Below are 27,032 nucleotides of genomic sequence, written 5' to 3' on the forward strand. Positions count from 1 at the left end.
AATTGCTCAACTTAAGTCTATATTGTGCACCACTCATCTTGAAATGGTGTGAATGCTGTCAGTTAATCTTGAGTTAACAAGCTGTGACTTTTAACACCATATTCACAACTTGTAGTGCAGCAAGTTGTAGTGCAGCATGATACAAGTTTACATCTTAGGCAGACATGTGCAACTATTTGTCTTTATGGCTGGCATTATAATTCAGCCAATTTCCCCAGAATTGTGTGATGACATTATACATAACCTCTCATCAACTGTCTCAAAGTAAATCCACATCCTAAAGTGATCATTAAAACTCAAATTAAAATCTATTTAAATTTTAAAGTGATGAAAAGCAGCAGTTTTCAGTGCATTGTACTGGTCTGGCCATCAGACTACTTGTATTGGCCAGAGTAATTTGTAATTTTAGGTCAGATTGCCACTGGCCAGGACAACATGAAAATCCTCTTATATAACTCAGTACAATTACAGCATTCTGTTGTCCATTGATGAATGGATATCCATTGGGTGTTCATGGATGTGGCTGAAAAGATTGAATAAACAGCAGATTCAGCATCTTAAACCAGTTTTATTGATGGATCTATACGATTTGGGGGAGTACTGCTGGAATTATTAGCCATTCTGAAAACATAGGTCAGGCCCATGTAAAGCTGATGACATCATGCACGTCAAGAAGGAGGTCATCTGGTCCTGGCCTCCATAGCCAGAGTCTTCGTTAATACTCGTGTCCAGTGTTCATCAGTTTCAGGATCAAGACCTGGGACACAGTTGTTTTAATCCTTTACACCCAAGTCTTCTGACGATGGGTTTTGATCCACGATGACCAGGGGTCCCAACACTGAATTGTGACTCTGGCTGTGTGATTCTGCAAAAAGAGAGAAGGGGGGGGGGGGGGGGAAACTTTCTTACTTCATGCAAGAAAGTTCTGTCTAAAAATAACTGAGCTGACATAAGACTTTACCCCATTCAACTCCTCTTTTGGAACGGGACTTGCAGGTTGAATCGCAGCAGCTACAGAGGGAGCTCTGAAGCGGGTCATCGAGCAGCTCCCAGCTGAGGAGGGAGTAATCAGAGAGGGGTTTTCAAAAAGGAGGTGTTGATACATGACAGAGACGAGCAGCATCACCAGCCAAGTGCAGGGACTTAGTGGTTAAAGCACACAACTCCTCATATTGCTTTCACATTTCTTTTGGTGTACACGTTAATAAAGGACAGTGGACATAATAAGCTCATTTGTTCAGCTTTAGAGTTGCGCTAGTTATTTTAAAGATTGGACAGGGGACAGGCTAGCTCCATAATAACCACAAACATAAGTGATAATTGATTTGATCATTACCTTTCACTGTCTTTTACATAATGACATGTCTTCTTGGTCTCATCCAGATCTGCAGGGTCCCATACAACCAGTTTACAGTGGATGTAAACCTGGGGAACACACAAGGAGTCGATAAGTTTTAGTTTATCAAAACCAATATTCCCGACATCAGCTCCCAATTTATCCTCTCACCTCCTCTCCAAGACCCAACTTGAAGGACTGCAGGTAGAGGATGAGAGCAGACGAGTGGTATCGAGGGAGGAACAAAGAGTGTCCCCTCACGCTCTCCAAGAGACACCTGAGGACATTTTAAATCTCAGATTAAAAACATAACTCATCTGATCACTGTGAACTCTAACCCGTTTCTGCATCCTACCCCTTGTTGGCAATGATTGGGTAAACCGGGCTGCCGGGGTGCAACTCTGGTGTAGAGGCTGCCACACACTCCTCCATTAGCAGCAGCAGAGGTTGATGGGACTTCTGCTCCACTGCTGCCCATATTGGCATGAAAGAGCCCAGAGGGATGACGTTTGTCTTGGCTAAACCCGTTAATTGCGCTGTTGGGTAAGGGGTAAGAAACATGCTCAATAAAGGTAGCTTTGAATGTGCTCGTGTGGTATTCGGCAGTGTGAGAAGTCACCATTGAGGAGCGCCATGTGGACGACCAGCTCGCCTTGACCTTCAGAAACACCTGAGCCAGGCTTCAGGAATGGGGGAATCCACGACTCCGGTCTGAAACGTAATAATATTCCTCAGACATTTCAGTTTAAAAATGGAATTTTAACCACCACCCCTTTTAAAGAAAACTACCTTTTATAAACACATTCGATGGGATGTATCAAAGCCGCAGGATGCATCTTCGACTGTGGCCTGTAAGTCAGTTCATTTTGATATATAAGGCGTTTCCCTTTCATCTGCAGAGAAATAAAACTGGTTATATAAAATACAAAGTGGCTACAAGTCATTTAGGTAAAGATCACATTTACTTACCAGTTTCTTAAACTTGCAGTCTGCAAACTTATAGTTGAAGTGAGCTTCCCCCTCCCCAGTGGGCAGAACACTGAGCTGAGTAGGCATGCAGCTCCCCAGGAAGAGACGAGCGGCATTCGGCACCAGCTCTGCACTGATCCTCCATGTGATTTTTACTGAGTCCTTTTCACAGACTACTTTGACATCTGCAAACAAAACCATAAGCTGTCAAAGTTCCCATCAATTAAACACTTGCACATACGGTTGGTACATTTATACACACACACGTCTGAAAAATACCTGCATCAGCGACAGTGGCTGCCAAAACAGCCACGATTATCACACCTAGGCTGAGATGAGTCATCATGACTGAATGATCAGAAGCAAAGTGGAACCGACACACTTGTATATACTTCCTGTCTCATCAGCTGAATGATCAACATCTGTGTAGTATCAGGAAAACACCCCCACTCATACTGGGCTGTCTGTGCATTGTGGAAATGTATTATATCCTCTGTGACATTTATTTTGACAAGTCTCAAATGCACTTGTACATTTCCATTGGGTGGATTAAGTGCAGATGGATCTATTTGTACGTAAATGCTATTTTATAATTTTATATGTTTTAGAAGAAATTGTTGTACTTTTTACTCTACATTCAAACCAAAGTTTGATATTTAACTAAACCATGATGCAACAGACTGACTGCAACCTTAACATGCTGCTTGATAACTTAAAATGAATGCTTCACTGCAAAAATCAGCTAAATTCTGTCATGATTTTAAGTCCTTGAAAGGGGCTGGTCTGATTGTAGCTGGTTTGATGGATTCATCAGAGTGGCTGTATTCATCCAGTGACTTGGTAAGACAGAGATTTGAAATTGATATCGATCGTTGTGTTTTTTACATTTTTGTATTAAACTGAAAGTACTAATCGCTTATTATTCCGCTGCCTGTATCCAACTGGAAACCTTCTCTTAAAATAACATTATTTATGGATTTAACATGAACAGTTGCAAAGATGACTCTTGGTTGATATCATTCGCATCCTTTTGAAAATTATAAATTCATAAATCCAAGCAAAGGAACTGGATTAGATTTTTCACTATTTCATAGAAAAGAAATACAATGAACTTAGTCCACATTTTAGAAGAACATGATTTAAAACGAGCCGCGGTCCTTTTAACTTAAACGTAACTATTATATATTTATTTTAGTAATTTGTATTGTTTTTTTGTTGTCTTTTTAGAATCTGAGCGGAACGATTTTCCTTTTTTCGCCGTGACGTCCGGAGCGTTCAGCGTTCAGAAAATTCATGAGAAACGCCTGCCACAAGTTCTTTGGAAAGTATTTTTTACCTTGTTGAAGTGCTGAAGGATGTAGGTGTTCCTATTTCAAATGGGTTAAAGGGGGGGATTTTGATTCAGGACGGAAAGCATTTAGTTCTGCATTCTATTAAGCTAAGTGTATTCAGTTCAAACAAAGAGCTAAAGGTACAAAGGTTAGGGTATGATCACACTTACTGTGTACATGTTCATGAAGAGAACTGTTGCTGGAAATAGAAGTGGCTGATCCAGGAGTCTTACAAAAACAGAAAGAGTGACAGTTTTTATCTTGATTTAATATAACAAAAGTTAAAACCAAAAAAAAGCTCTGCTCTAAAATTCTGTATAATAGCTTTATATTATATATTGTCTTAAATGAATGCTCACAATGAGCTCATCCATGAATGTATAATAAGAGAATAATAATTAAGAGTTCATTTCACTGACTTCATCAGAGGATGGAGTTCACTGTGTCTATCGAGTTTCCTTCAATGTCGGACATCTCCACAACAACCTATCTAACTTTATCCACTGAGGACGACAGTGAGATGAGGTTGAAAGCTACTGAAAGAACCTTGAGTCAGTTTTTGTCAAACTGTAACTATTATGTCAACAAGGGACATCAAATGTTGCACAGGAATTAAACATATACCTTTACAAATTTGTTCTGTTGTCACCGTTTTAAAGCATGACATTTATTTACACCGATAAGAAATCACACAAGAGCCGCTGTAAGTGGGAGACTCACAGTGAGAGAGGAGAGACTGGGACCTCGGCCTCTGGTCCACCCCTGAGACTCTGCTGAGCCAAAGTGACTAAGAACCACAACACATGTGTGAGTTTAATAGGTCTCGTGCGATTCTCCTCTTACATGCAGAAATGTGATGAGCCATTAAAGAGAGAAATGCTTACGTGTTGGCTCTTGACCGAGGTGTAACTAGTAAAAGAAAACTACATATGAAATTGACCAGTAGTAAAAACTGCAGAAACAAATTAAAATTAAATCTTAGATTACCTGGGGAGGTGACAGCCACAGGGAGTGTCATCCTTTGAGTGCTGTATGAGAGGAGAATGAGTGAACTGTAATTTAAAATGCTTCAGCGCTATAATATTTATAATCAAATATGACCATTCTGAAAGGTAAATTGGCCTTTACCCATCTGTATGAAATTGTCCTGGAGAAACCTATGGCAAGCAAAAAGTAAACAGTATAAATAAATATGATGAAACACTTTAACATTGACATTGTAGAGCTGCTTTCAGTCATGCACTGAACTCCGGATAATCTCTGGACATTCTCTGGAGGTATGTTAGATAACAAATGTCGGAGTAAGAAGCTCGGGACTTTCTCTACAGCTCCTCCGCCCAGCCCTCTAGAACAAAGCTCAGCAGAATCTCCAAATTAGCCCACGTGAGAACACAGCAGGGTATCCTCCGCAGGATTCACTGTGCGCAAAAAGGCGTGTTTTGAAAATGTTTCTAACATGGGAAAGATGCAAAACCAAACAATAAAAAAAAAGAATACCAATACGTCAGGAGGAAAAAAAGGAGCCATACACTGAGAGGATACCGATGATACTTCTGTGATGTTGTGAACACGACTGAGTGGAGAATCTCCCACTGTATTGGTCATGTGTGAAAGGCAACCCCCAGAGAATGTCCAGACCCAATTGTGTGGAGATTCCATGTTCAAATTCATTTCTGAAAACTGCTTAAGAACCATGAACTTTAAGAAGTAAGATTATGGAACACTTACCCTCCTCTGAGAAAGTGGCTTCTTTAATTCGGCAGTTTCTCTTTTCAGCTCAGAAAGCTGCTTTTTTAAGGCAGCGTTCTCTCTTTTCAGCTCGGTCAGTTGCCTTGAGACAACAGACGTGGGATGGAAAGCGTCGTAATCTGAGATTTATTTACACAGCAGCAGAGGAACGATCAGAGATTTTGAAATCACCTGTAGCCCTGCTCAGAGACCTCCTTCAGGCGCCTCTCCAATTCAACAGACTTGTGCTTGAAGTGCGTCGTGACTCTTTCCATCTGTGTCCACTGGAAATTAACAATCTGAGGAAGAAGGAAGTCACTATCAACTCTTCTTTCATTTCTAAGGAACTACTGGAAATTAAATGTAGCTAGTGGGTTATACTGTAAGATTCTCAAACGATCTTCGACATTTTTATACGATATTGACATTTAAAGTGTGGCGATTCAAAAGTGGCACAGAGTAGACAGACCTGTGATATGTGCTGCAGTCGTGACTGGATCAGCTTCGTTGGGTCCTTGAAAAACACTTTTTCCTGTGGTTTCATCTGAAATAGAAAGGTGTGCTGATCTACAGTGATGTGTCGGCTGGATGGAATAAGATAATCCTCTGCTGGCAGCATTAGACAGTGACCTGCAGTGAATGTGTCAGTCTCACCAACCTCATCCGTGATGGGCAGATAACTGCAGCTGGCCCCACACACACTGCACTGCTCTGAGAGAAAATGAGGCACGAGAGATGATGTTAGATAATTATATATCGTAAAATGTGGAAGAGCAGATGGAATATAAATGTCTTACTAGATTTGATGCATGCATCACAGGAGATGTGGCCACAGCTGGACACAGCAAACGACGACCCTTTCCTTGTGAAGCACTGGTTACAGTGGAACCAGTCCATTTTAAACCCTGTGTGTTGAAAGGTCACAACACGTAGATGTCATTTTATTATTTTAAAGATTTCACTATATGATGATACATGTGTGGACAAACCTGATTGTATACTGTACTATTGTGTACTTATGGTTTAGGTTAACTTCCTGGTTTGTGATAATTCTATTGAAAAATCCACATTTAAGATAAGGGTCTGCTTCCAATTCCACAGGAACAGTTTAAGACAAGAAAAGAAAAAAGAAGCCTTAATTAGCCCCACAAAAGTGAAAGTTCCATATTTCAGCAGCAATGCGGATGAGAGTAGGTAACATCAGTCATAAAGTAATACATGAACATGCCATTAAAGTATAAGGAAATATAAAATAGAGAATGTATACAATGTAAACAGGATGGCACACAGAAGATATTAAAATTGCACTTATGAGTTATTGACTCATTCAAATTGCACAAATGTGTTGTTAGTTTAAATGTAATTAAAGTCGAGTGAATTTGTGCAGACAACCCGTTCATACCTCAACAAATGAATTCCCCTCTACACCAAGACAGGTTCGCAAGAAAATGTTATTCCCAGTTTAGAGTGCAAGAGCGTGACTGGCCTGCACAGAGCACTGACCCCGTTCAGCACATTTTAGATTAACTAGGGCTCAGAATACGGCCTTGATCAAGCCTCATCAGCCAGGATCCGGACCCGACTTTACAAACGCTGCTGTGGTCGGGTGAGCGAGGAGTTATAAATCTCCTGCCAGGTTCTAAAATCTTGGGCAAACCTTGGTCAGAAACCTTGGAGCTGTTGTATCAGTATGCAAAGAGTCTTCTATCACGAGACTTTCACTTGTCGTGGAAGGATTGGGTCAGATTCAAACTCCCACAACGAGGTCCCAGTTCTTTCAAAGGTCAGATCAGGTTTGAACAGTGATAGTAAAACTCATGTACATCACCAGGGACCATAGAAGAGGCTCAGCTCCATGTAATGCTGTCACCAGATTTACTCATACTGTGTGTTTCCTGCTATAATGCCAAACCAATGAAAGATACATTCATCCTATATAGACATGATGGTAGAGTGTGTGTGTAGTCTAGTTAAGTTATACTATGAATTTATCACTGGAGAACCCCCCCCCCCCCCAGCAGTGAGACGTGATGACGTAGTACAGGACGCTGCTATTAGCCGCTAACTGTTAGCTAGCTAGCTAATTAGCTAAAACTGCGCCAAAGTGGGGTCTGTGGCTTGACACCGACAGACTGAAGGTAACTAGAGACGCTACACTTAAACATGGCAGCTGCTAAAGGTCTGTTTCTCCTCCTTGTTACTTTACCTGCGACCTGCTCACACAATATATTCAGCTGGTTCAGCTCTGCTCCCTGTTCTGCCCTGACCACAGACTGACGGGCAGAGTGACGTCTGGGGTGGTTTGAACAAGGCACCGACAATACACACACGTTAAAAGAATGTGACTATTTAAAAACCCTACTATACCAAAGATATGTTTAATATTAAAGACCATTTATAATTTATTTGAATACCTACATTTAAAAACAGCCTACTAGTACGATATAAATAACCCTACAACAAGCCTATACTACTATTGAAAATATACCACTTTTTTTAAAGACATGCCTACCATTTAAATACTGACATATAAATGTACAATTGAAGAACTGAGAGCCTACCAATATTTGTTAATTGAAGTTATTAATTCCAGCACTGGGAACTCACTTCAAACCAGGTCAATGGTTTTCATATAGATACTTTGAAAGCGTTTATCCCTGAACATTTAGGACACATGCTGCACAACAAGTCATGACCTGCACCTCAGGAGTTAAAGCTCAATTTCTTTGCCTCATCCACATTGTCAAACTATACTTTACAATAATGGATGGATGAAGCCAACTGGCAATTGAATGAGTTACATTTAGAGCCAGTGACATTTCACAGAGTGCTTGTGTTGAAACTAATGAAGGCAGTATACAATTGTCCACTAGATTTAATCCAGCCAATACATTTTTGTATTAGCTTTGGTAACTGAACAACCTTTGACCCTGTACCATTTGTTGGCCTTGGAAGAAACAAAAAAAAAATGCAGAAAAAAAAAAGCTCACTAACAAGAGCAAGTCCACCATGTAAACTACAGCCCTAATTATTTGTTTAATGAAATGTCAATAAGTGTTTTCGAAAACTCACTGTGGGCCTAGAACAATCCGTATACAATACAAGGAGTTCCAACTCAAGTTTCCACACAGGTTCATGAATTAATTAAGGAAATTCTTAATGCGAGGGTGAAACTGTTAAATCTATACCATTACACCCTGTAATGACAGCTTCAGTTTGACCTAGTGACAACCTTAGCAGACATCAATACCCTTTGTTTGAGTGATAAATGATTGGAGCCTTGTTCAAGTTGAATGGATACATCTTTAATGGCATCAAATCTGAAATGCAAAGAGGCAACCAAGCTTTTCAAAGCTGGAAACAATAAAAACCAAGTCAGATTGTCGGAGCCAGTCCTTCAGATGGATTCATTTCTGGAGAGGGAAACAAAGACACCAAGTCGATGAATGCAGTCGCTGAGCACAAATTCAAAATTTTGCAGAGTAAAATAAAGTGGTTTCTCACTTTGATGCTTCAGGGGTTCTCAGTGATTGTGAAAGGCCCGAGGACGGCTTTCTTTACCAGCCCAAGCTTCCCTGTAACACAAACACCTTTGGACCATCAGTAAAATGAGACCAGTTTAATCCAAACACTGCACAGGTGGTTTACATACCCGAGGCGGTACTCCTCATCTTCCTGGACTTGCAGGTTGAGTCACAGCAGTCACATAGGTTGCTATATGCAGGGTTATCCACGAGCTCCCAGCTGAACAGGGAGAGTGTCCGGGATTATTCACAATTTGACTTAAAGCCGTCTAGTTTTCAGACTAGTTATACAAGTTTTACCCGTGATTTTTGATGTAGTTGCAGGCCTTCTTTGTGTGGTCAAGCCCAACAGGATCCCAAGCCACAAGTTGGCAGTGCAAATACACCTGTTGAATGCAGAGGAGAGCAATGATCCAGTATTTACAGCCATTATGTGAAAGACCATGCACAGATATAGAATGGAGGTTTACCTCTTTTCCAATGGCAAACTTAAACGCTTGAAGGGACAGCTGGATCTCAGATGACTTTTGCCTTGGTTCAAATTTTGAACGGGAGGTCTTGCTGTCCACAAGACATCTGTATGGTTAAAAAAAAAAATATGCAAAAAATACATTACTTCCAGTGTGTGGGCAGAAGAAGTCAGGAGGTCTGTGTTCATATTCAGTACAACAAGCATTACCCCTTATTTGTGATTATTGGGTATAAATCACTTCCAGGATTCAGCTCTGGCGTGGCGGCAGCAACACATTCATCAAGAAGCAGCAGCAAGGGCTGATGGGATTGTAGCTCAACACTCGCCATGATGGGTATGAAGGAGCCCAGAGGAAAACTGGTGGATTCAGCAGGGCCTGAGAAATCCTCTAAAAGCACAAGGTGGAGGTGAGACGTCTAGTTAAAATGACTCAGTTTCAAGTTGAGGTGATGAACTCTTGACACCTACCATTCATTAGTCCAATATGAAAAACCATCGCTCCTTGACCAAATGTATTGAACACAGGGTTGTAGGTGGGGGGGTACCAATCTTTAGGCCTGCACAAAAGACACATTTATTGCATGAATCAGTTGAACACAAGTCCAAAAAAGTGATCAAATAGTCTTGATATTCAACACCCTTGTGTGGAAGTGGCATGAATGCACACCTCTCATACGAACACACAACTTGGTGAGTGAAGGAGAGTTCGTGGGAGTCTGGAGAGGAGATGTGCATCAGGTCATTGCTGTGTATAAGTTGATTCCCAGTGACCTATGAGGAAGACGGGTTACTTAAACCATCAAATCACATTTACTTAAAAAGCCCAGATTTAAATGTTCTACCCACCAGTCTCCTGAAGTTACAGTCGTTGAAGCCCACAGTGAAAATGACCTCCCTGCCCGAGAAGCTGGTGGGAAGACAGTTACCGAGACGAAAGTGCGAGGGGTCGACCGGGTTCCTGTTCTCTCTCCACACCAGCGTCACATAATCAGGCCTGCAGTCCACTTTCATGTCTGACAAATACAATCAGGTTTGTACACAAACAGCAAAGAAACCTTCAATTCTTTTTGACGCTATATTACCTGCATTAACTGACATAGCAGCTACCAGGATGGCGAGCAGCAGCCCTTGCCAAAACAAAGCCATCATGACTGAACACAAAGGATGGGTACTGGGGAAGCTTTTATTGGTTGTACTGGGAGACGCTCATCTAGTTTAACTTCAATCACCTGGTGTGTGTTCACTACCTCAGGTGCAGCTGCCTGACTCTCATTACAACAAGTCCCATTCATCGTGTTATAGCTATTTACTTTCTATTAGGAACCAGAGAGCCTGACAGAGCATTCCACAGCTAGAGCAGATATGAGAATATAAACTGTATGACAATGCCCGTCATTTGTCGGAATTATCATCAATTAATTAATCCAATTTTATTTGTATAGCCTATATTCACAATTTTTCTCATAGGGCTTAATAAGGTGCGACATCCTCTGTCTTTAATTCTCAACAAGAGATAGGGAAAACTAGCAAACAAAAACTATTAAGAGGAGAAAAAACAGAGAAACCTCAGAGGGTCACATGTGAGGGATCCCTCTCCCAGGACAGACAGATTTGCAGTAGATGCTGCATGTAACAAAATTACAATATTTACAACATTGATTTGAAGAAAAAAACATTCGCATAATGGAGGTGTATTAATGTTTGAAGTTTTTATACATGACAAAATGTCTGAAAAGCATGAAGGGAACAGCAGTAACAATTGGAGTTATCGTCAGTAATGGTAGGATATGTGAGTAGACACATTGTATATCAAGCAGTCTTGCTGTAATCATAGTTCAAGATCACAATCCATCACCACCATCCATGATCAGGATCCAGGATCATTATAGAAAAGTGTCAACCTACTCACACTTATCACCTTTCCTAACCACTATGCCTTAACCCTGATGGTTAACCTCATTCATTCAAGAAAGTTATTTTTTAAAGCACTTAATTAATGGCGGAAGATACATACAAACTTTCAGTTGAAGTTTGTTTTAAACTGAATGATACATCCTTAGAACAGATATTTTCAGTGTATACATAGGAAACATATAACCATCAGTTACAGGAAGAAATAGTTTTTATTGGAATTAAGAGAACTCAAACAGCTCATATTATGGCGACTGCTGTAATACTTGATAAAAATTGACTATTCTACTGCACCTTCAGGCTCCCTACTAATTATATACTTCTACAATGTTGAATTTCAAATTTAAAGTGCTTTTACGAAAGTTGCCTATTGCTTTGTCTCCACTTACCCATGGGACTCTACTGTTTTAATTCCTGAGTTAACATAAGTATCACCCGTTCCTCATATTTGCTCTGAAACCTGATGTGTGAGCGGCCACAGTGCAGATGATAATCAGTCATACAGGGACGCATATCCTGTCTCGGAGCTAGTGAAAAAAACAATCAATTGCTCAACTTAAGTCTATATTGTGCACCACTCATCTTGAATTGGTGTGAATGCTGTCAGTTAATCTTGAGTTAACAAGCTGTGACTTTTAACACCATATTCACAACTTTTAGTGCAGCAAGTTGTAGTGCAGCATGATACAAGTTTACATCTTAGGCAGACATGTGCAACGATTTGTCTTTATGGCTGGCATTATAATTCAGCCAATTTCCCCAGAATTGTGTGATGACATTATACATAACCTCTCATCAACTGTCTCATAAAGTAAATCCACATCCTAAAGTGATCATTAAAACTCAAATTAAAATCTATTTAAATTGTAAAGTGATGAAAAGCAGCAGTTTTCAGTGCATTGTACTGGTCTGGCCATCAGACTACTTGTATTGGCCAGAGTTATTTGTAATTTTAGGTCAGATTGCCACTGGCCAGGACAACATGAAAATCCTCTTATATAACTCAGTACAATTACAGCATTCTGTTGTCCATTGAGGAATGGATATCCATTGGGTGTTCATGGATGTTGCTGAAAAGATTGAATAAACAGCAGATTCAGCATCTTAAACCAGTTTTATTGGACAGCCGATGATGGATCTATACGATTTGGGGGAGTACTGCTGGAATTATTAGCCATTCTGAAAACATAGGTCAGGCCCATGTAAAGCTGATGACATCATGCACGTCAAGAAGGAGGTCATCTGGTCCTGGCCTCCATAGCCAGAGTCTTCGTTAATACTCGTGTCCAGTGTTCATCAGTTTCAGGATCAAGACCTGGGACACAGTTGTTTTAATCCTTTACACCCAAGTCTTCTGACGATGGGTTTTGCTCCACGATGACCAGGGGTCCCAACACTGAATTGTGACTCTGGCTGTGTGATTCTGCAAAAAGAGAGAAGGGGGGGGGGGAACTTTCTTACTTCATGCAAGAAAGTTCTGTCTAAGAATAACTGAGCTGACATAAGACTTTACCCCATTCAACTCCTCTTTTGGAACGGGACTTGCAGGTTGAATCGCAGCAGCTACAGAGGGAGCTCTGAAGCGGGTCATCGAGCAGCTCCCAGCTGAGGAGGGAGTAATCAGAGAGGGGTTTTCAAAAAGGAGGTGTTGATACATGACAGAGACGAGCAGCATCACCAGCCAAGTGCAGGGACTTAGTGGTTAAAGCACACAACTCCTCATATTGCTTTTACATTTCTTTTGGTGTACACGTTAATAAAGGACAGTGGACATAATAAGCTCATTTGTTCAGCTTTAGAGTTGCGCTAGTTATTTTAAAGATTGGACAGGGGACAGGCTAGCTCCATAATAACCACAAACATAAGTGATAATTGATTTGATCATTACCTTTCACTGTCTTTTACATAATGACATGTCTTCTTGGTCTCATCCAGATCTGCAGGGTCCCATACAACCAGTTTACAGTGGATGTAAACCTGGGGAACACACAAGGAGTCGATAAGTTTTAGTTTATCAAAACCAATATTCCCGACATCAGCTCCCAATTTATCCTCTCACCTCCTCTCCAAGACCCAACTTGAAGGACTGCAGGTAGAGGATGAGAGCAGACGAGTGGTATCGAGGGAGGAACAAAGAGTGTCCCCTCACGCTCTCCAAGAGACACCTGAGGCCATTTTAAATCTCAGATTAAAAACATAACTCATCTGATCACTGTGAACTCTAACCCGTTTCTGCATCCTACCCCTTGTTGGCAATGATTGGGTAAACCGGGCTGCCGGGGTGCAACTCTGGTGTAGAGGCTGCCACACACTCCTCCATTAGCAGCAGCAGAGGTTGATGGGACTTCTGCTCCACTGCTGCCCATATTGGCATGAAAGAGCCCAGAGGGATGACGTTTGTCTTGGCTAAACCCGTTAATTGCGCTGTTGGGTAAGGGGTAAAAAACATGCTCAATATAGGTAGCTTTGAATGTGCTCGTGTGGTATTCGGCAGTGTGAGAAGTCACCATTGAGGAGCGCCATGTGGACGACCAGCTCGCCTTGACCTTCAGAAACACCTGAGCCAGGATTCAGGAATGGGGGAATCCACGACTCAGGTCTGAAACGTAATAATATTCCTCAGACATTTCAGTTTAAAAATGGAATTTTAACCACCACCCCTTTTAAAGAAAACTACCTTTTATAAACACATTCGATGGGATGTATCAAAGCCGCAGGATGCATCTTCGACTGTGGCCTGTAAGTCAGTTCATTTTGATATATAAGGCGTTTCCCTTTCATCTGCAGAGAAATAAAACTGGTTATATAAAATACAAAGTGGCTACAAGTTATTTTATCTTTGGTAAAGATCACATTTACTTACCAGTTTCTTAAACTTGCAGTCTGCAAACTTATAGTTGAAGTGAGCTTCCCCCTCCCCAGTGGGCAGAACACTGAGCTGAGTAGGCATGCAGCTCCCCAGGAAGAGACGAGCGGCATTCGGCACCAGCTCTGCACTGATCCTCCATGTGATTTTTACTGAGTCCTTTTCACAGACTACTTTGACATCTGCAAACAAAACCATAAGCTGTCAAAGTTCCCATCAATTAAACACTTGCACATACGGTTGGTACATTTATACACACACACGTCTGAAAAATACCTGCATCAGCGACAGTGGCTGCCAAAACAGCCACGATTATCACACCTAGGCTGAGATGAGTCATCATGACTGAATGATCAGAAGCAAAGTGGAACCGACACACTTGTATATACTTCCTGTCTCATCAGCTGAATGATCAACATCTGTGTAGTATCAGGAAAACACCCCCACTCATACTAGGCTGTCTGTGCATTGTGGAAATGTATTATATCCTCTGTGACATTTATTTTGACAAGTCTCAAATGCACTTGTACATTTCCATTGGGTGGATTAAGTGCAGATGGATCTATTTGTACGTAAATGCTATTTTATAATTTTATATGTTTTAGAAGAAATTGTTGTACTTTTTACTCTACATTCAAACCAAAGTTTGATATTTAACTAAACCATGATGCAACAGACTGACTGCAACCTTAACATGCTGCTTGATAACTTAAAATGAATGCTTCACTGCAAAAATCAGCTAAATTCTGTCATGATTTTAAGTCTCTGAAAGGGGCTGGTCTGATTGTAGCTGGTTTGATGGATTCATCAGAGTGGCTGTATTCATCCAGTGACTTGGTAAGACAGAGATTTGAAATTGATATCGATCGTTGTGTTTTTTACATTTTTGTATTAAACTGAAAGTACTAATCGCTTATTATTCCGCTGCCTGTATCCAACTGGAAACCTTCTCTTAAAATAACATTATTTATGGATTTGACATGAACAGTTGCAAAGATGACTCTTGGTTGATATCATTCGCATCCTTTTGAAAATTATAAATTCATAAATCCAAGCAAAGGAACTGGATTAGATTTTTCACTATTTCATAGAAAAGAAATACAATGAACTTAGTCCACATTTTAGAAGAACATGATTTAAAACAAGCCGCGGTCCTTTTAACTTAAACGTAACTATTATATATTTATTTTAGTAATTTGTATTGTTTTTTTGTTGTCTTTTTAGAATCTGAGCGGAACGATTTTCCTTTTTTCGCCGTGACGTCCGGAGCGTTCAGCGTTCAGAAAATTCATGAGAAAAGCCTGCCACAAGTTCTTTGGAAAGTATTTATTACCTTGTTGAAGTGCTGAAGGATGTAGGTGTTCCTATTTCAAATGGGTTAAAGGGGGGGATTTTGATTCAGGACGGAAAGCATTTAGTTCTGCATTCTATTAAGCAAAGTGTATTCAGTTCAAACAAAGAGCTAAAGGTACAAAGGTTAGGGTATGATCACACTTACTGTGTACATGTTCATGAAGAGAACTGTTGCTGGAAATAGAAGTGGCTGATCCAGGAGTCTTACAAAAACAGAAAGAGTGACATTTTTTATCTTGATTTAATATAACAAAAGTTAAAACCAAAAAAAAGGTCTGCTCTAAAATTCTGTATAATAGCTTTATATTATATATTGTCTTAAATGAATGCTCACAATGATCTCATCCATGACTGTATAATAAGAGAATAATAATTAAGAGTTCATTTCACTGACTTCATCAGAGGATGGAGTTCACTGTGTCTATCGAGTTTCCTTCAATGTCGGACATCTCCATAACAACCTATCTAACTTTATCCACTGAGGACGACAGTGAGATGAGGTTGAAAGCTACTGAAAGAACCTTGAGTCAGTTTTTGTCAAACTGTAACTATTATGTCAACAAGGGACATCAAATGTTGCACGGGAATTAAACATATACCTTTACAAATTTGTTCTGTTGTCACCGTTTTAAAGCATGACATTTATTTACACCGATAAGAAATCACACAAGAGCCGCTGTAAGTGGGAGACTCACAATGAGAGAGGAGAGACTGGGACCTCGGCCTCTGGTCCACCCCTGAGACTCTGCTGAGCCAAAGTGACTAAGAACCACAACACATGTGTGAGTTTAATAAGTCTCGTGCGAATCTCCTCTTAAATGCAGAAATGTGAAGAGCCGATAAAGAGAGAAATGCTTACCTGTTGGATCTTGACCGAGGTGTAACTAGTAAAAGAAAACTACATATGAAATTGACCAGTAGTAAAAACTGATGAAACAAATTAAAATTAAATCTTAGATTACCTGGGGAGGTGACAGCCACAGGGAGTGTCATCCTTTGAGTGCTGTATGAGAGGAGAATGAGTGAACTGTAATTTAAAATACTTCAGCGCTATAATGTTTATAATCAAATATGACCATTCTGAAAGGTAAATTGGCCTTTACCCATCTGTATGAAATTGTCCTGGAGAAACCTATGGCAAGCAGAAAGTAAACAGTATAAATAAATATGATGTAACACTTTAACATTGACATTGTAGAGCTGCTTTCAGTCATGCACTGAACTCCGGATAATCTCTGGACATTCTCTGGAGGTATGTTAGATAACAAATGTCGGAGTAAGAAGCTCGGGACTTTCTCTACAGCTCCTCCGCCCAGCCCTCTAGAACAAAGCTCAGCAGAATCTCCAAATTAGCCCACGTGAGAACACAGCAGGGTATCCTCCGCAGGATTCAGTGAGCATAAAGGCGTGTTTAGAAAATGTTTCTAACATGGGAAAGATGTAAAACAAAACAATAAAAAAAAGAATACCAATATGTCAGGATGAAAAAAAGGAGCCATACACTTAGAGGATACCGATGATACTTCTGTGATGTTGTGAACACGACTGAGTGGAGAATCTCCCACTGTATTGGTCTTGTGTGAAAGGCAAATCCCAGAGAATGTCCGGACCCAATCATGTTCAACTTCATTTCTGAAAACTGCTTAAGAACCATGAACTTTAATAAGTGAGATTATGGAACACTTACCCTCCTCTGAGAAAGTGGCTTCTTTAATTCGGCAGTTTCTCTTTTCAGCTCAGAAAGCTGCTTTTTTAAGGCAGCGTTCTCTCTTTTCAGCTCGGTCAGTTGCCTTGAGACAACAGACGTGGGATGGAAAGCGTCGTAATCTGAGATTTATTTACACAGCAGCAGAGGAACGATCAGAGATTTTGAAATCACCTGTAGCCCTGCTCAGAGACCTCCTTCAGGCGCCTCTCCAATTCAACAGACTTGTGCTTGAAGTGCGTCGTGACTCTTTCCATCTGTGTCCACTGGAAATGAACAATCTGAGGAAGAAGGAAGTCACTATCAACTCTTCTTTCATTTCTAAGGAACTACTGGAAATTAAATGTAGCTAGTGGGTTATACTGTAAGATTCCCAAACGATCTTCAACATTTTTATACGATATTGACATTTAAAGTGTGGCGATTCAAAAGTGGCACAGAGTAGACAGACCTGTGATATGTGCTGCAGTCGTGACTGGATCAGCTTCGTTGGGTCCTTGAAAAACACTTTTTCCTGTGGTTTCATCTGAAATAGAAAGGTGTGCTGATCTACAGTGATGTGTCGGCTGGGTGGAATAAGATAATCCTCTGCTGGCAGCATTAGACAGTGACCTGCAGTGAACGTGTCAGTCTCACCAACCTCATCCGTGATGGGCAGATAACTGCAGCTGGCCCCACACACACTGCACTGCTCTGAGAGAAAATGAGGCACGAGAGATGATGTTAGATAATTATATATCGTAAAATGTGGAAGAGCAGATGGAATATAACTGTCTTACTAGATTTGATGCATGCCTCACAGGAGATGTGGCCACAGCTGGACACAGCAAACGACGACCCTTTCCTTGTGAAGCACTGGTTACAGTGGAACCAGTCCATTTTAAACCCTGTGTGTTGAAAGGTCACAACCCGTAGATGTCATTTTATTACATTAAAGATTTCACTATATGATAATACATGTGTGGACAAACCTGATTACATACTGTACAATTGTGTACTTATGGTTTAGGTTAACTTCCTGGTTTGTGATAATTCTATTGAAAAATCCACATTTAAGATAAGGGTCTGCTTCCAATTCCACAGGAACAGTTTAAGACAAGAAAAGAAAAAAGAAGCCTTTATTAGCCCCACAAAAGTGAAAATTCCATATTTCAGCAGCAATGCGGATGAGAGTAGGTAACATCAGTCATAAAGTAATACATGAACATGCCATTAAAGTATAAGGAAATATAAAATAGAGAATGTATACAATGTAAACAGGATGGCACACAGAAGATATTAAAATTGCACTTATGAGTTATTGACTCATTCAAATTGCACAAATGTGTTGTTAGTTTAAATGTAATTAAAGTCGAGTGAATTTGTGCAGACGACCAAGAAAATGTTATTCCCAGTTTAGAGTGCAAGAGCATGACTGGCCTGCACAGAGCACTGACCCCGTTCAGCACATTTTAGATCAACTAGGGCTCAGAATACGGCCTTGATCAAGCCTCATCAGCCAGGATCCGGACCCGACTTTACAAACGCTGCTGTGGTCGGGTGAGCGAGGAGTTATAAATCTCCTGCCAGGTTCTAAAATCTTGGGCAAACCTTGGTCAGAAACCTTGGAGCTGTTGTATCAGTATGCAAAGAGTCTTCTATCACAAGACTTTCACTTGTCGTGGAAGGATTGGGTCAGATTCAAACTCCCACAATGAGGTCCCAGTTCTTTCAAAGGTCAGATCAGCTTTGAACAGTGATAGTAAAACTCATGTACATCACCAGGGACCCTAGAAGAGGCTCAGCTCCATGTAATGCTGTCACCAGATTTACTCATACTGTGTGTTTCCTGCTATAATGCCAAACCAATGAAAGATACATTCATCCTATATAGACATGATGGTAGAGTGTGTGTGTAGTCTAGTTAAGTTATACTATGAATTTATCACTGGAGAACCCCCCCCCCCCCCCAGCAGTGAGACGTAGTACAGGACGCTGCTATTAGCCGCTAACTGTTAGCTAGCTAGCTAATTAGCTAAAACTGCGCCAAAGTGGGGTCTGTGGCTTGACACCGACTGAAGGTAACTAGAGACGCTACACTTAAACATGGCAGCTGCTAAAGGTCTGTTTCTCCTCCTTGTTACTTTACCTGCGACCTGCTCACACAATATATTCAGCTGGTTCAGCTCTGCTCCCTGTTCTGCCCTGACCACAGACTGACGGGCAGAGTGACGTCTGGGGTGGTTTGAACAAGGCACCGACAATACACACACGTTAAAAGAATGTGACTATTTAAAAACCCTACTATACCAAAGATATGTTTAATATTAAAGACCATTCATAACTTATTTGAATACCTACATTTAAAAACAGCCTACTAGTACGATATAAATAACCCTACAACAAGCCTATACTACTATTGAAAATATACCACTTTTTTTAAAGACAAGCCTACCATTTAAATACTGTAATATAAATGTACAATTGAAGAACTGAGAGCCTACCACTATTTGTAAATTGAAGTTATTAATTCCAGCACTGGGAACTCACTTCAAACCAGATCAATGTTTTCATATAGATACTTTGAAAGCGTTTATCCCTGAACATTTAGGACACATGCTGCACAACAAGTCATGACCTGCACCTCAGGAGTTAAAGCTCAATTTCTTTGCCTCATCCACATTGTCAAAATATACTTTACAATAATGGATGGATGAAGCCAACTGGCAATTGAATGCGTTACATTTAGAGCCAGTGACATTTCACAGAGTGCTTGTGTTGAAACTAATGAAGGCAGTATACAATTGTCCACTAGATTTAATCCAGCCAATACATTTTTGTATTAGCTTTGGTAACTGAACAACCTTTGACCCTGTACCATTTGTTGGCCTTGGAAGAAACAAAAAAAAAAAATGCAGAAAAAAAAAATTTGATAAAGATTTTGTCAAGATACCAAATAGCTCACTAACAAGAGCAAGTCCACCATGTAAACTACAGCCCTAATTATTTGTTTAATGAAATGTCAATAAGTGTTTTCGAAAACTCACTGTGGGCCTAGAACAATCCGTATACAATACAAGGAGTTCCAACTCAAGTTTCCACACTGGTTCATGAATTAATTAGGGAAATTCTTAATGCAAGGGTGAAACTGTTAAATCTATACCATTACACCCTGTAATGACAACTTCAGTTTGACCTAGTGACAACCTTAGCAGACATCAATACCCTTTGTTTGAGTGATAAATGATTGGAGCCTTGTTCAAGTTGAATGGATACATCTTTAATGGCATCAAATCTGAAATGCAAAGAGGCAACCAAGCTTTTCAAAGCTGGAAACAATAAAAACCAAGTCAGATTGTCGGAGCCAGTCCTTCAGATGGATTCATTTCTGGAGAGGGAAACAAAGACACCAAGTCGATGAATGCAGTCGCTGAGCACAAATTCAGAATTTTGCAGAGTAAAATAAAGTGGTTTCTCACTTTGATGCTTCAGGGGTTCTCAGTGATTGTGAAAGGCCCGAGGACGGCTTTCTTTACCAGCCCAAGCTTCCCTGTAACACAAACACCTTTGGACCATCAGTAAAATGAGACCAGTTTAATCCAAACACTGCACAGGTGGTTTACATACCCGAGGCGGTACTCCTCATCTTCCTGGACTTGCAGGTTGAGTCACAGCAGTCACATAGGTTGCTATATGCAGGGTTATCCACGAGCTCCCAGCTGAACAGGGAGAGTGTCCGGGATTATTCACAATTTGACTTAAAGCCGTCTAGTTTTCAGACTAGTTATACAAGTTTTACCCGTGATTTTTGATGTAGTTGCAGGCCTTCTTTGTGTGGTCAAGCCCAACAGGATCCCAAGCCACAAGTTGGCAGTGCAAATACACCTTTTGAATGCAGAGGAGAGCAATGATCCAGTATTTACAGCCATTATGTGAAAGACCATGCACAGATATAGAATGGAGGTTTACCTCTTTTCCAATGGCAAACTTAAACGCTTGAAGGGACAGCTGGATCTCAGATGACTTTTGCCTTGGTTCAAATTTTGAACGGGAGGTCTTGCTGTCCACAAGACATCTGTATGGTTAAAAAAAAAAAAAATGCAAAAAATACTTTACTTCCAGTGTGTGGGCAGAAGAAGTCAGGAGGTCTGTGTTCATATTCAGTACAACAAGCATTACCCCTTATTTGTGATTATTGGGTATAAATCACTTCCAGGATTCAGCTCTGGCGTGGCGGCAGCAACACATTCATCAAGAAGCAGCAGCAAGGGCTGATGGGATTGTAGCTCAACACTCGCCATGATGGGTATGAAGGAGCCCAGAGGAAAACTGGTGGATTCAGCAGGGCCTGAGAAATCCTCTAAAAGCACAAGGTGGAGGTGAGACGTCTAGTTAAAATGCCTCAGTTTCAAGTTGAGGTGATGAACTCTTGACACCTACCATTCATTAGTCCAATATGAAAAACCATCGCTCCTTGACCAAATGTATTGAACACAGGGTTGTAGGTGGGGGGGTACCAATCTTTAGGCCTGCACAAAATACACATTTATTGCATGCATCAGTTGAACACAAGTCCAAAAAAGTGATCAAATAGTCTTGATATTAAACACCCTTGTGTGGAAGTTGCATGAATGCACACCTCTCATACGAACACACAACTTGGTGAGTGAAGGAGAGTTCGTGGGAGTCTGGAGGGGAGATGTGCATCAGGTCATTGCTGTGTATAAGTTGATTCCCAGTGACCTATGAGGAAGACAGGTTACTTAAACCATCAAATCACATTTACTTAAAAAGCCCAGATTTAAATGTTCTACCCACCAGTCTCCTGAAGTTACAGTCGTTGAAGCCCACAGTGAAAATGACCTCCCTGCCCGAGAAGCTGGTGGGAAGACAGTTACCGAGACGAAAGTGCGAGGGGTCGACCGGGTTCCTGTTCTCTCTCCACACCAGCGTCACATAATCAGGCCTGCAGTCCACTTTCATGTCTGACAAATACAATCAGGTTTGTACACAAACAGCAAAGAAACCTTCAATTCTTTTTGACGCTATATTACCTGCATTAACTGACATAGCAGCTACCAGGATGGCGAGCAGCACCCCTTGCCAAAACAAAGCCATCATGACTGAACACACAGGATGGGTACTGGGGAAGCTTTTATTGGTTGTACTGGGAGACGCTCATCTAGTTTAACTTCAATCACCTGGTGTGTGTTCACTACCTCAGGTGCAGCTGCCTGACTCTCATTACAACAAGTCCCATTCATCGTGTTATAGCTATTTACTTTCTATTAGGAACCAGAGAGCCTGACAGAGCATTCCACAGCTAGAGCAGATATGAGAATATAAACTGTATGACAATGCCCGTCATTTGGCGGAATTATCTTCAATTAATTAATCCAATTTTATTTGTATAGCCTATATTCACAATTTGTCTCATAGGGCTTAATAAGCTGCGACATCCTCTGTCTTTAATTCTCAACAAGAGATAGGGAAAACTAGCAAACAAAAACTATTAAGAGGAGAAAAAACAGAGAAACCTCAGAGGGTCACATGTGAGGGATCCCTCTCCCAGGACAGACAGATTTGCAGTAGATGCTGCATGTAACAAAATTACAATATTTACAACATTGATTTGAAGAAAAAAACATTCGCATAATGGAGGTTGTATTAATGTTTGAAGTTTTTATACATGAGAAAATGTCTGAAAAGCATGAAGGGAACAGCAGTAACAATTGGAGTTATCGTCAGTAATGGTAGGATATGTGAGTAGACACATTGTATATCAAGCAGTCTTGCTGTAATCATAGTTCAAGATCACAATCCATCACCACCATCCATGATCAGGATCCAGGATCATTATAGAAAAGTGTCAACCTACTCACACTTATCACCTTTCCTAACCACTATGCCTTAACCCTGATGGTTAACCTCATTCATTCAAGAAAGTTATTTTTTAAAGCACTTAATTAATGGCGGAAGATACATACAAACTTTCAGTTGAAGTTTGTTTTAAACTGAATGATACATCCTTAGTACAGATATTTTCAGTGTATACATAGGAAACATATAACCATCAGTTACAGGAAGAAATAGTTTTTATTGGAATTAAGAGAAATCAAACAGCTCATATTATGGCGACTGCTGTAATACTTCATGTCACTTCCTAAGCAAAATTGACTATTCTACTGCACCTTCAGGCTCCCTACTAATTATATACTTCTACAATGTTGAATTTCAAATTTAAAGTGCTTTTACGAAAGTTGCCAATTGCTTTTAGCTCTGTCTCCACTTACCCATGGGACTCTACTACTGTTTTAATTCCTGAGTTACCAGAAGTATCACCCGTTCTTCATATTTGCTCTGAAACCTGATGTGTGAGCGGACACAGTGCAGATGATAATCAGTCATACAGGGACTCATATCCTGTCTTGGAGCTAGTGAAAAAAACAATCAATTGCTCAACTTAAGTCTATATTGTGCACCACTCATCTTGAAATGGTGTGAATGCTGTCAGTTAATCTTGAGTTAACAAGCTGTGACTTTTAACACCATATTCACAACTTGTAGTGCAGCAAGTTGTAGTGCAGCATGATACAAGTTTACATCTTAGGCAGACATGTGCAACGATTTGTCTTTATGGCTGGCATTATAATTCAGCCAATTTCCCCAGAATTGTGTGATGACATTATACATAACCTCTCATCAACTGTCTCATAAAGTAAATCCACATCCTAAAGTGATCATTAAAACTCAAATTAAAATGTATTTAAATTGTAAAGTGATGAAAAGCAGCAGTTTTCAGTGCATTGTACTGGTCTGGCCATCAGACTACTTGTATTGGCCAGAGATATTTGTAATTTTAGGTCAGATTGCCACTGGCCAGGACAACATGAAAATCCTCTTATATAACTCAGTACAATTACAGCATTCTGTTGTCCATTGAGGAATGGATATCCATTGGGTGTTCATGGATGTTGCTGAAAAGATTGAATAAACAGCAGATTCAGCATCTTAAACCAGTTTTATTGGACAGCCGATGATGGATCTATACGATTTGGGGGAGTACTGCTGGAATTATTAGCCATTCTGAAAACATAGGTCAGGCCCATGTAAAGCTGATGACATCATGCACGTCAAGAAGGAGGTCATCTGGTCCTGGCCTCCATAGCCAGAGTCTTCGTTAATACTCGTGTCCAGTGTTCATCAGTTTCAGGATCAAGACCTGGGACACAGTTGTTTTAATCCTTTACACCCAAGTCTTCTGACGATGGGTTTTGCTCCACGATGACCAGGGGTCCCAACACTGAATTGTGACTCTGGCTGTGTGATTCTGCAAAAAGAGAGAAGGGCGGGGGGGAACTTTCTTACTTCATGCAAGAAAGTTCTGTCTAAAAATAACTGAGCTGACATAAGACTTTACCCCATTCAACTCCTCTTTTGGAACGGGACTTGCAGGTTGAATCGCAGCAGCTACAGAGGGAGCTCTGAAGCGGGTCATCGAGCAGCTCCCAGCTGAGGAGGGAGTAATCAGAGAGGGGTTTTCAAAAAGGAGGTGTTGATACATGACAGAGACGAGCAGCATCACCAGCCAAGTGCCGGGACTTAGTGGTTAAAGCACACAACTCCTCATATTGCTTTTACATTTCTTTTGGTGTACACGTTAATAAAGGACAGTGGACATAATAAGCTCATTTGTTCAGCTTTAGAGTTGCGCTAGTTATTTTAAAGATTGGACAGGGGACAGGCTAGCTCCATAATAACCACAAACATAAGTGATAATTGATTTGATCATTACCTTTCACTGTCTTTTACATAATGACATGTCTTCTTGGTCTCATCCAGATCTGCAGGGTCCCATACAACCAGTTTACAGTGGATGTAAACCTGGGGAACACACAAGGAGTCGATAAGTTTTAGTTTATCAAAACCAATATTCCCGACATCAGCTCCCAATTTATCCTCTCACCTCCTCTCCAAGACCCAACTTGAAGGACTGCAGGTAGAGGATGAGAGCAGACGAGTGGTATCGAGGGAGGAACAAAGAGTGTCCCCTCACGCTTTCCAAGAGACACCTGAGGACATTTTAAATCTCAGATTAAAAACATAACTCATCTGATCACTGTGAACTCTAACCCGTTTCTGCATCCTACCCCTTGTTGGCAATGATTGGGTAAACCGGGCTGCCGGGGTGCAACTCTGGTGTAGAGGCTGCCACACACTCCTCCATTAGCAGCAGCAGAGGTTGATGGGACTTCTGCTCCACTGCTGCCCATATTGGCATGAAAGAGCCCAGAGGGATGACGTTTGTCTTGGCTAAACCCGTTAATTGCGCTGTTGGGTAAGGGGTAAAAAACATGCTCAATATAGGTAGCTTTGAATGTGCTCGTGTGGTATTCGGCAGTGTGAGAAGTCACCATTGAGGAGCGCCATGTGGACGACCAGCTCGCCTTGACCTTCAGAAACACCTGAGCCAGGCTTCAGGAATGGGGGAATCCACGACTCAGGTCTGAAACGTAATAATATTCCTCAGACATTTCAGTTTAAAAATGGAATTTTAACCACCACCCCTTTTAAAGAAAACTACCTTTTATAAACACATTCGATGGGATGTATCAAAGCCGCAGGATGCATCTTCGACTGTGGCCTGTAAGTCAGTTCATTTTGATATATAAGGCGTTTCCCTTTCATCTGCAGAGAAATAAAACTGGTTATATAAAATACAAAGTGGCTACAAGTTATTTTATTTTTGGTAAAGATCACATTTACTTACCAGTTTCTTAAACTTGCAGTCTGCAAACTTATAGTTGAAGTGAGCTTCCCCCTCCCCAGTGGGCAGAACACTGAGCTGAGTAGGCATGCAGCTCCCCAGGAAGAGACGAGCGGCATTCGGCACCAGCTCTGCACTGATCCTCCATGTGATTTTTACTGAGTCCTTTTCACAGACTACTTTGACATCTGCAAACAAAACCATAAGCTGTCAAAGTTCCCATCAATTAAACACTTGCACATACTGTTGGTACATTTATACACACACACGTCTGAAAAATACCTGCATCAGCGACAGTGGCTGCCAAAACAGCCACGATTATCACACCTAGGCTGAGATGAGTCATCATGACTGAATGATCAGAAGCAAAGTGGAACCGACACACTTGTATAGACTTCCTGTCTCATCAGCTGAATGATCAACATCTGTGTAGTATCAGGACAACACCCCCACTCATGCTGGGATGTCTGTGCATTGTGGAAATGTATTATATCCTCTGTGACATTTATTTTGACAAGTCTCAATTGCACTTGTAAACTACATTTGTATTAAGTACATTTCCATTAGGTGGATCAAGTGCAGATTGGATCTATTTGTACGTAAATGCTATTTTATATGTTTTAGAAGAAATTGTTGTACTTTTTACTCTACATTCAAACCAAAGTTTGATATTTAACTAAACCATGATGCAACAGACTGACTGCAACCTTAACATGCTGCTTGATAACTTAAAATGAATGCTTCACTGCAAAAATCAGCTAAATTCTGTCATGATTTTAAGTCCTTGAAAGGGGCTGGTCTGATTGTAGCTGGTTTGATGGATTCATCAGAGTGGCTGTATTCATCCAGTGACTTGGTAAGACAGAGATTTGAAATTGATATCGATCGTTGTGTTTTTTACATTTTTGTATTAAACTGAAAGTACTAATCGCTTATTATTCCGCTGCCTGTATCCAACTGGAAACCTTCTCTTAAAATAACATTATTTATGGATTTAACATGAACAGTTGCAAAGATGACTCTTGGTTGATATCATTCGCATCCTTTTGAAAATTATAAATTCATAAATCCAAGCAAAGGAACTGGATTAG

At 40.6% G+C, this 27,032-nt stretch overlaps 7 protein-coding genes across 10 annotated transcripts; all 7 read right to left on the reverse strand.

Annotated features, from left to right (window-relative positions):
- Window positions 1–523: 523 nt before the first annotated feature.
- LOC128454767 (uncharacterized) lies at window positions 524–2,688 on the reverse strand. Of its 2 annotated transcripts, none has more exons than XM_053438294.1 (9): window positions 2,585–2,688; window positions 2,306–2,490; window positions 2,139–2,229; window positions 1,956–2,006; window positions 1,692–1,872; window positions 1,508–1,613; window positions 1,337–1,425; window positions 962–1,053; window positions 524–865 (listed from the first exon to the last, which is right to left on the reverse strand). In XM_053438294.1, exons 1-9 carry the CDS (start codon window positions 2,649–2,651, stop codon window positions 774–776), a joined length of 954 nt encoding a protein of 317 aa, XP_053294269.1. In that variant the 5' UTR covers window positions 2,652–2,688; the 3' UTR covers window positions 524–773. The 2 variants fall into 2 exon arrangements, with proteins under 2 accessions (XP_053294269.1, XP_053294268.1); XM_053438293.1 differs by having other exon boundaries at window positions 1,956–2,047; window positions 2,126–2,229.
- Window positions 2,689–3,637: 949 nt separating this feature from the next.
- Window positions 3,638–6,261, reverse strand: LOC128455233 (RING finger protein 212B-like). Its single transcript, XM_053438916.1, has 11 exons — window positions 6,162–6,261; window positions 6,023–6,075; window positions 5,834–5,908; window positions 5,557–5,663; window positions 5,365–5,467; window positions 4,765–4,793; window positions 4,624–4,664; window positions 4,521–4,545; window positions 4,357–4,423; window positions 3,807–3,864; window positions 3,638–3,672 (listed from the first exon to the last, which is right to left on the reverse strand). The coding sequence occupies exons 1-11, from the start codon at window positions 6,259–6,261 to the stop codon at window positions 3,638–3,640; spliced, it is 693 nt and encodes a 230-aa protein (XP_053294891.1).
- A 2,616-nt stretch (window positions 6,262–8,877) lies between these two features.
- On the reverse strand, window positions 8,878–10,509 carry LOC128455234 (zona pellucida sperm-binding protein 3-like). The gene is made up of 9 exons (XM_053438917.1): window positions 10,443–10,509; window positions 10,207–10,373; window positions 10,028–10,131; window positions 9,829–9,917; window positions 9,568–9,748; window positions 9,359–9,464; window positions 9,189–9,274; window positions 9,017–9,108; window positions 8,878–8,939 (listed from the first exon to the last, which is right to left on the reverse strand). Exons 1-9 carry the CDS (start codon window positions 10,507–10,509, stop codon window positions 8,878–8,880), a joined length of 954 nt encoding a protein of 317 aa, XP_053294892.1.
- Window positions 10,510–12,366: 1,857 nt separating this feature from the next.
- LOC128454653 (uncharacterized) lies at window positions 12,367–14,517 on the reverse strand. 2 transcript variants are annotated; one of them, XM_053438107.1, is made up of 9 exons: window positions 14,414–14,517; window positions 14,135–14,319; window positions 13,962–14,052; window positions 13,779–13,829; window positions 13,515–13,695; window positions 13,331–13,436; window positions 13,160–13,248; window positions 12,785–12,876; window positions 12,367–12,694 (listed from the first exon to the last, which is right to left on the reverse strand). In XM_053438107.1, the coding sequence occupies exons 1-9, from the start codon at window positions 14,478–14,480 to the stop codon at window positions 12,603–12,605; spliced, it is 954 nt and encodes a 317-aa protein (XP_053294082.1). In that variant the 5' UTR covers window positions 14,481–14,517; the 3' UTR covers window positions 12,367–12,602. The 2 variants fall into 2 exon arrangements, with proteins under 2 accessions (XP_053294082.1, XP_053294081.1); XM_053438106.1 differs by having other exon boundaries at window positions 13,779–13,870; window positions 13,949–14,052.
- Window positions 14,518–16,152: 1,635 nt separating this feature from the next.
- Window positions 16,153–19,390, reverse strand: LOC128455235 (RING finger protein 212B). Its single transcript, XM_053438919.1, has 9 exons — window positions 19,324–19,390; window positions 17,975–18,082; window positions 17,836–17,888; window positions 17,647–17,721; window positions 17,370–17,476; window positions 17,178–17,280; window positions 16,594–16,622; window positions 16,350–16,493; window positions 16,153–16,252 (listed from the first exon to the last, which is right to left on the reverse strand). The coding sequence occupies exons 2-9, from the start codon at window positions 18,072–18,074 to the stop codon at window positions 16,153–16,155; spliced, it is 711 nt and encodes a 236-aa protein (XP_053294894.1). The 5' UTR covers window positions 18,075–18,082; window positions 19,324–19,390.
- A 1,272-nt stretch (window positions 19,391–20,662) lies between these two features.
- On the reverse strand, window positions 20,663–22,295 carry LOC128455236 (zona pellucida sperm-binding protein 3-like). Its single transcript, XM_053438920.1, has 9 exons — window positions 22,229–22,295; window positions 21,993–22,159; window positions 21,814–21,917; window positions 21,615–21,703; window positions 21,354–21,534; window positions 21,144–21,249; window positions 20,974–21,059; window positions 20,802–20,893; window positions 20,663–20,724 (listed from the first exon to the last, which is right to left on the reverse strand). The coding sequence occupies exons 1-9, from the start codon at window positions 22,293–22,295 to the stop codon at window positions 20,663–20,665; spliced, it is 954 nt and encodes a 317-aa protein (XP_053294895.1).
- Window positions 22,296–24,176: 1,881 nt separating this feature from the next.
- On the reverse strand, window positions 24,177–26,340 carry LOC128454726 (uncharacterized). Of its 2 annotated transcripts, none has more exons than XM_053438226.1 (9): window positions 26,224–26,340; window positions 25,945–26,129; window positions 25,772–25,862; window positions 25,589–25,639; window positions 25,325–25,505; window positions 25,141–25,246; window positions 24,970–25,058; window positions 24,595–24,686; window positions 24,177–24,504 (listed from the first exon to the last, which is right to left on the reverse strand). In XM_053438226.1, exons 1-9 carry the CDS (start codon window positions 26,288–26,290, stop codon window positions 24,413–24,415), a joined length of 954 nt encoding a protein of 317 aa, XP_053294201.1. In that variant the 5' UTR covers window positions 26,291–26,340; the 3' UTR covers window positions 24,177–24,412. The 2 variants fall into 2 exon arrangements, with proteins under 2 accessions (XP_053294201.1, XP_053294200.1); XM_053438225.1 differs by having other exon boundaries at window positions 25,589–25,680; window positions 25,759–25,862.
- Between the last annotated feature and the right edge of the window lie 692 nt (window positions 26,341–27,032).

The sequence above is a fragment of the Pleuronectes platessa genome, chromosome 13 (assembly GCF_947347685.1).
Source record: "Pleuronectes platessa chromosome 13, fPlePla1.1, whole genome shotgun sequence".
NCBI classification, from domain to species: Eukaryota; Metazoa; Chordata; class Actinopteri; order Pleuronectiformes; family Pleuronectidae; genus Pleuronectes; species Pleuronectes platessa.

Excerpts from the sequence above, each read along its gene's own strand:
- LOC128454767 (XM_053438293.1), bottom strand. The coding sequence starts at position 2,651 with ATGATGACTCATCTCAGCCTAGGTGTGATAATCGTGGCTGTTTTGGCA. Across the intron at positions 2,048-2,125 it reads ATCGAATGTGTTTATAAAAG|ACCGGAGTCGTGGATTCCCC; the intron begins GTAGTTTTCTTT and ends ATTACGTTTCAG. Across the intron at positions 1,614-1,691 it reads CCAATCATTGCCAACAAGGG|GTGTCTCTTGGAGAGCGTGA; the intron begins GTAGGATGCAGA and ends AAATGTCCTCAG.
- LOC128455233 (XM_053438916.1), bottom strand. The coding sequence starts at position 6,261 with ATGGACTGGTTCCACTGTAACCAGTGCTTCACAAGGAAAGGGTCGTCG. Across the intron at positions 5,664-5,833 it reads GACTGCAGCACATATCACAG|ATTGTTAATTTCCAGTGGAC; the intron begins GTCTGTCTACTC and ends CTTCTTCCTCAG. Across the intron at positions 5,468-5,556 it reads GTCTCTGAGCAGGGCTACAG|GCAACTGACCGAGCTGAAAA; the intron begins GTGATTTCAAAA and ends TGTTGTCTCAAG.
- LOC128455234 (XM_053438917.1), bottom strand. The coding sequence starts at position 10,509 with ATGATGGCTTTGTTTTGGCAAGGGCTGCTGCTCGCCATCCTGGTAGCT. Across the intron at positions 10,374-10,442 it reads TGCTATGTCAGTTAATGCAG|ACATGAAAGTGGACTGCAGG; the intron begins GTAATATAGCGT and ends TGTATTTGTCAG. Across the intron at positions 9,749-9,828 it reads TCATATTGGACTAATGAATG|AGGATTTCTCAGGCCCTGCT; the intron begins GTAGGTGTCAAG and ends TTGTGCTTTTAG.
- LOC128454653 (XM_053438106.1), bottom strand. The coding sequence starts at position 14,480 with ATGATGACTCATCTCAGCCTAGGTGTGATAATCGTGGCTGTTTTGGCA. Across the intron at positions 14,053-14,134 it reads ACTGCAAGTTTAAGAAACTG|ATGAAAGGGAAACGCCTTAT; the intron begins GTAAGTAAATGT and ends ATTTCTCTGCAG. Across the intron at positions 12,695-12,784 it reads CAAAAGAGGAGTTGAATGGG|AATCACACAGCCAGAGTCAC; the intron begins GTAAAGTCTTAT and ends CTCTTTTTGCAG.
- LOC128455235 (XM_053438919.1), bottom strand. The coding sequence starts at position 18,074 with ATGGACTGGTTCCACTGTAACCAGTGCTTCACAAGGAAAGGGTCGTCG. Across the intron at positions 17,477-17,646 it reads GACTGCAGCACATATCACAG|ATTGTTCATTTCCAGTGGAC; the intron begins GTCTGTCTACTC and ends CTTCTTCCTCAG. Across the intron at positions 17,281-17,369 it reads GTCTCTGAGCAGGGCTACAG|GCAACTGACCGAGCTGAAAA; the intron begins GTGATTTCAAAA and ends TGTTGTCTCAAG.
- LOC128455236 (XM_053438920.1), bottom strand. The coding sequence starts at position 22,295 with ATGATGGCTTTGTTTTGGCAAGGGGTGCTGCTCGCCATCCTGGTAGCT. Across the intron at positions 21,535-21,614 it reads TCATATTGGACTAATGAATG|AGGATTTCTCAGGCCCTGCT; the intron begins GTAGGTGTCAAG and ends TTGTGCTTTTAG. Across the intron at positions 20,725-20,801 it reads GATGAGGAGTACCGCCTCGG|GGAAGCTTGGGCTGGTAAAG; the intron begins GTATGTAAACCA and ends TTTGTGTTACAG.
- LOC128454726 (XM_053438225.1), bottom strand. The coding sequence starts at position 26,290 with ATGATGACTCATCTCAGCCTAGGTGTGATAATCGTGGCTGTTTTGGCA. Across the intron at positions 25,863-25,944 it reads ACTGCAAGTTTAAGAAACTG|ATGAAAGGGAAACGCCTTAT; the intron begins GTAAGTAAATGT and ends ATTTCTCTGCAG. Across the intron at positions 25,506-25,588 it reads CCACATGGCGCTCCTCAATG|CGCAATTAACGGGTTTAGCC; the intron begins GTGACTTCTCAC and ends CTTACCCAACAG.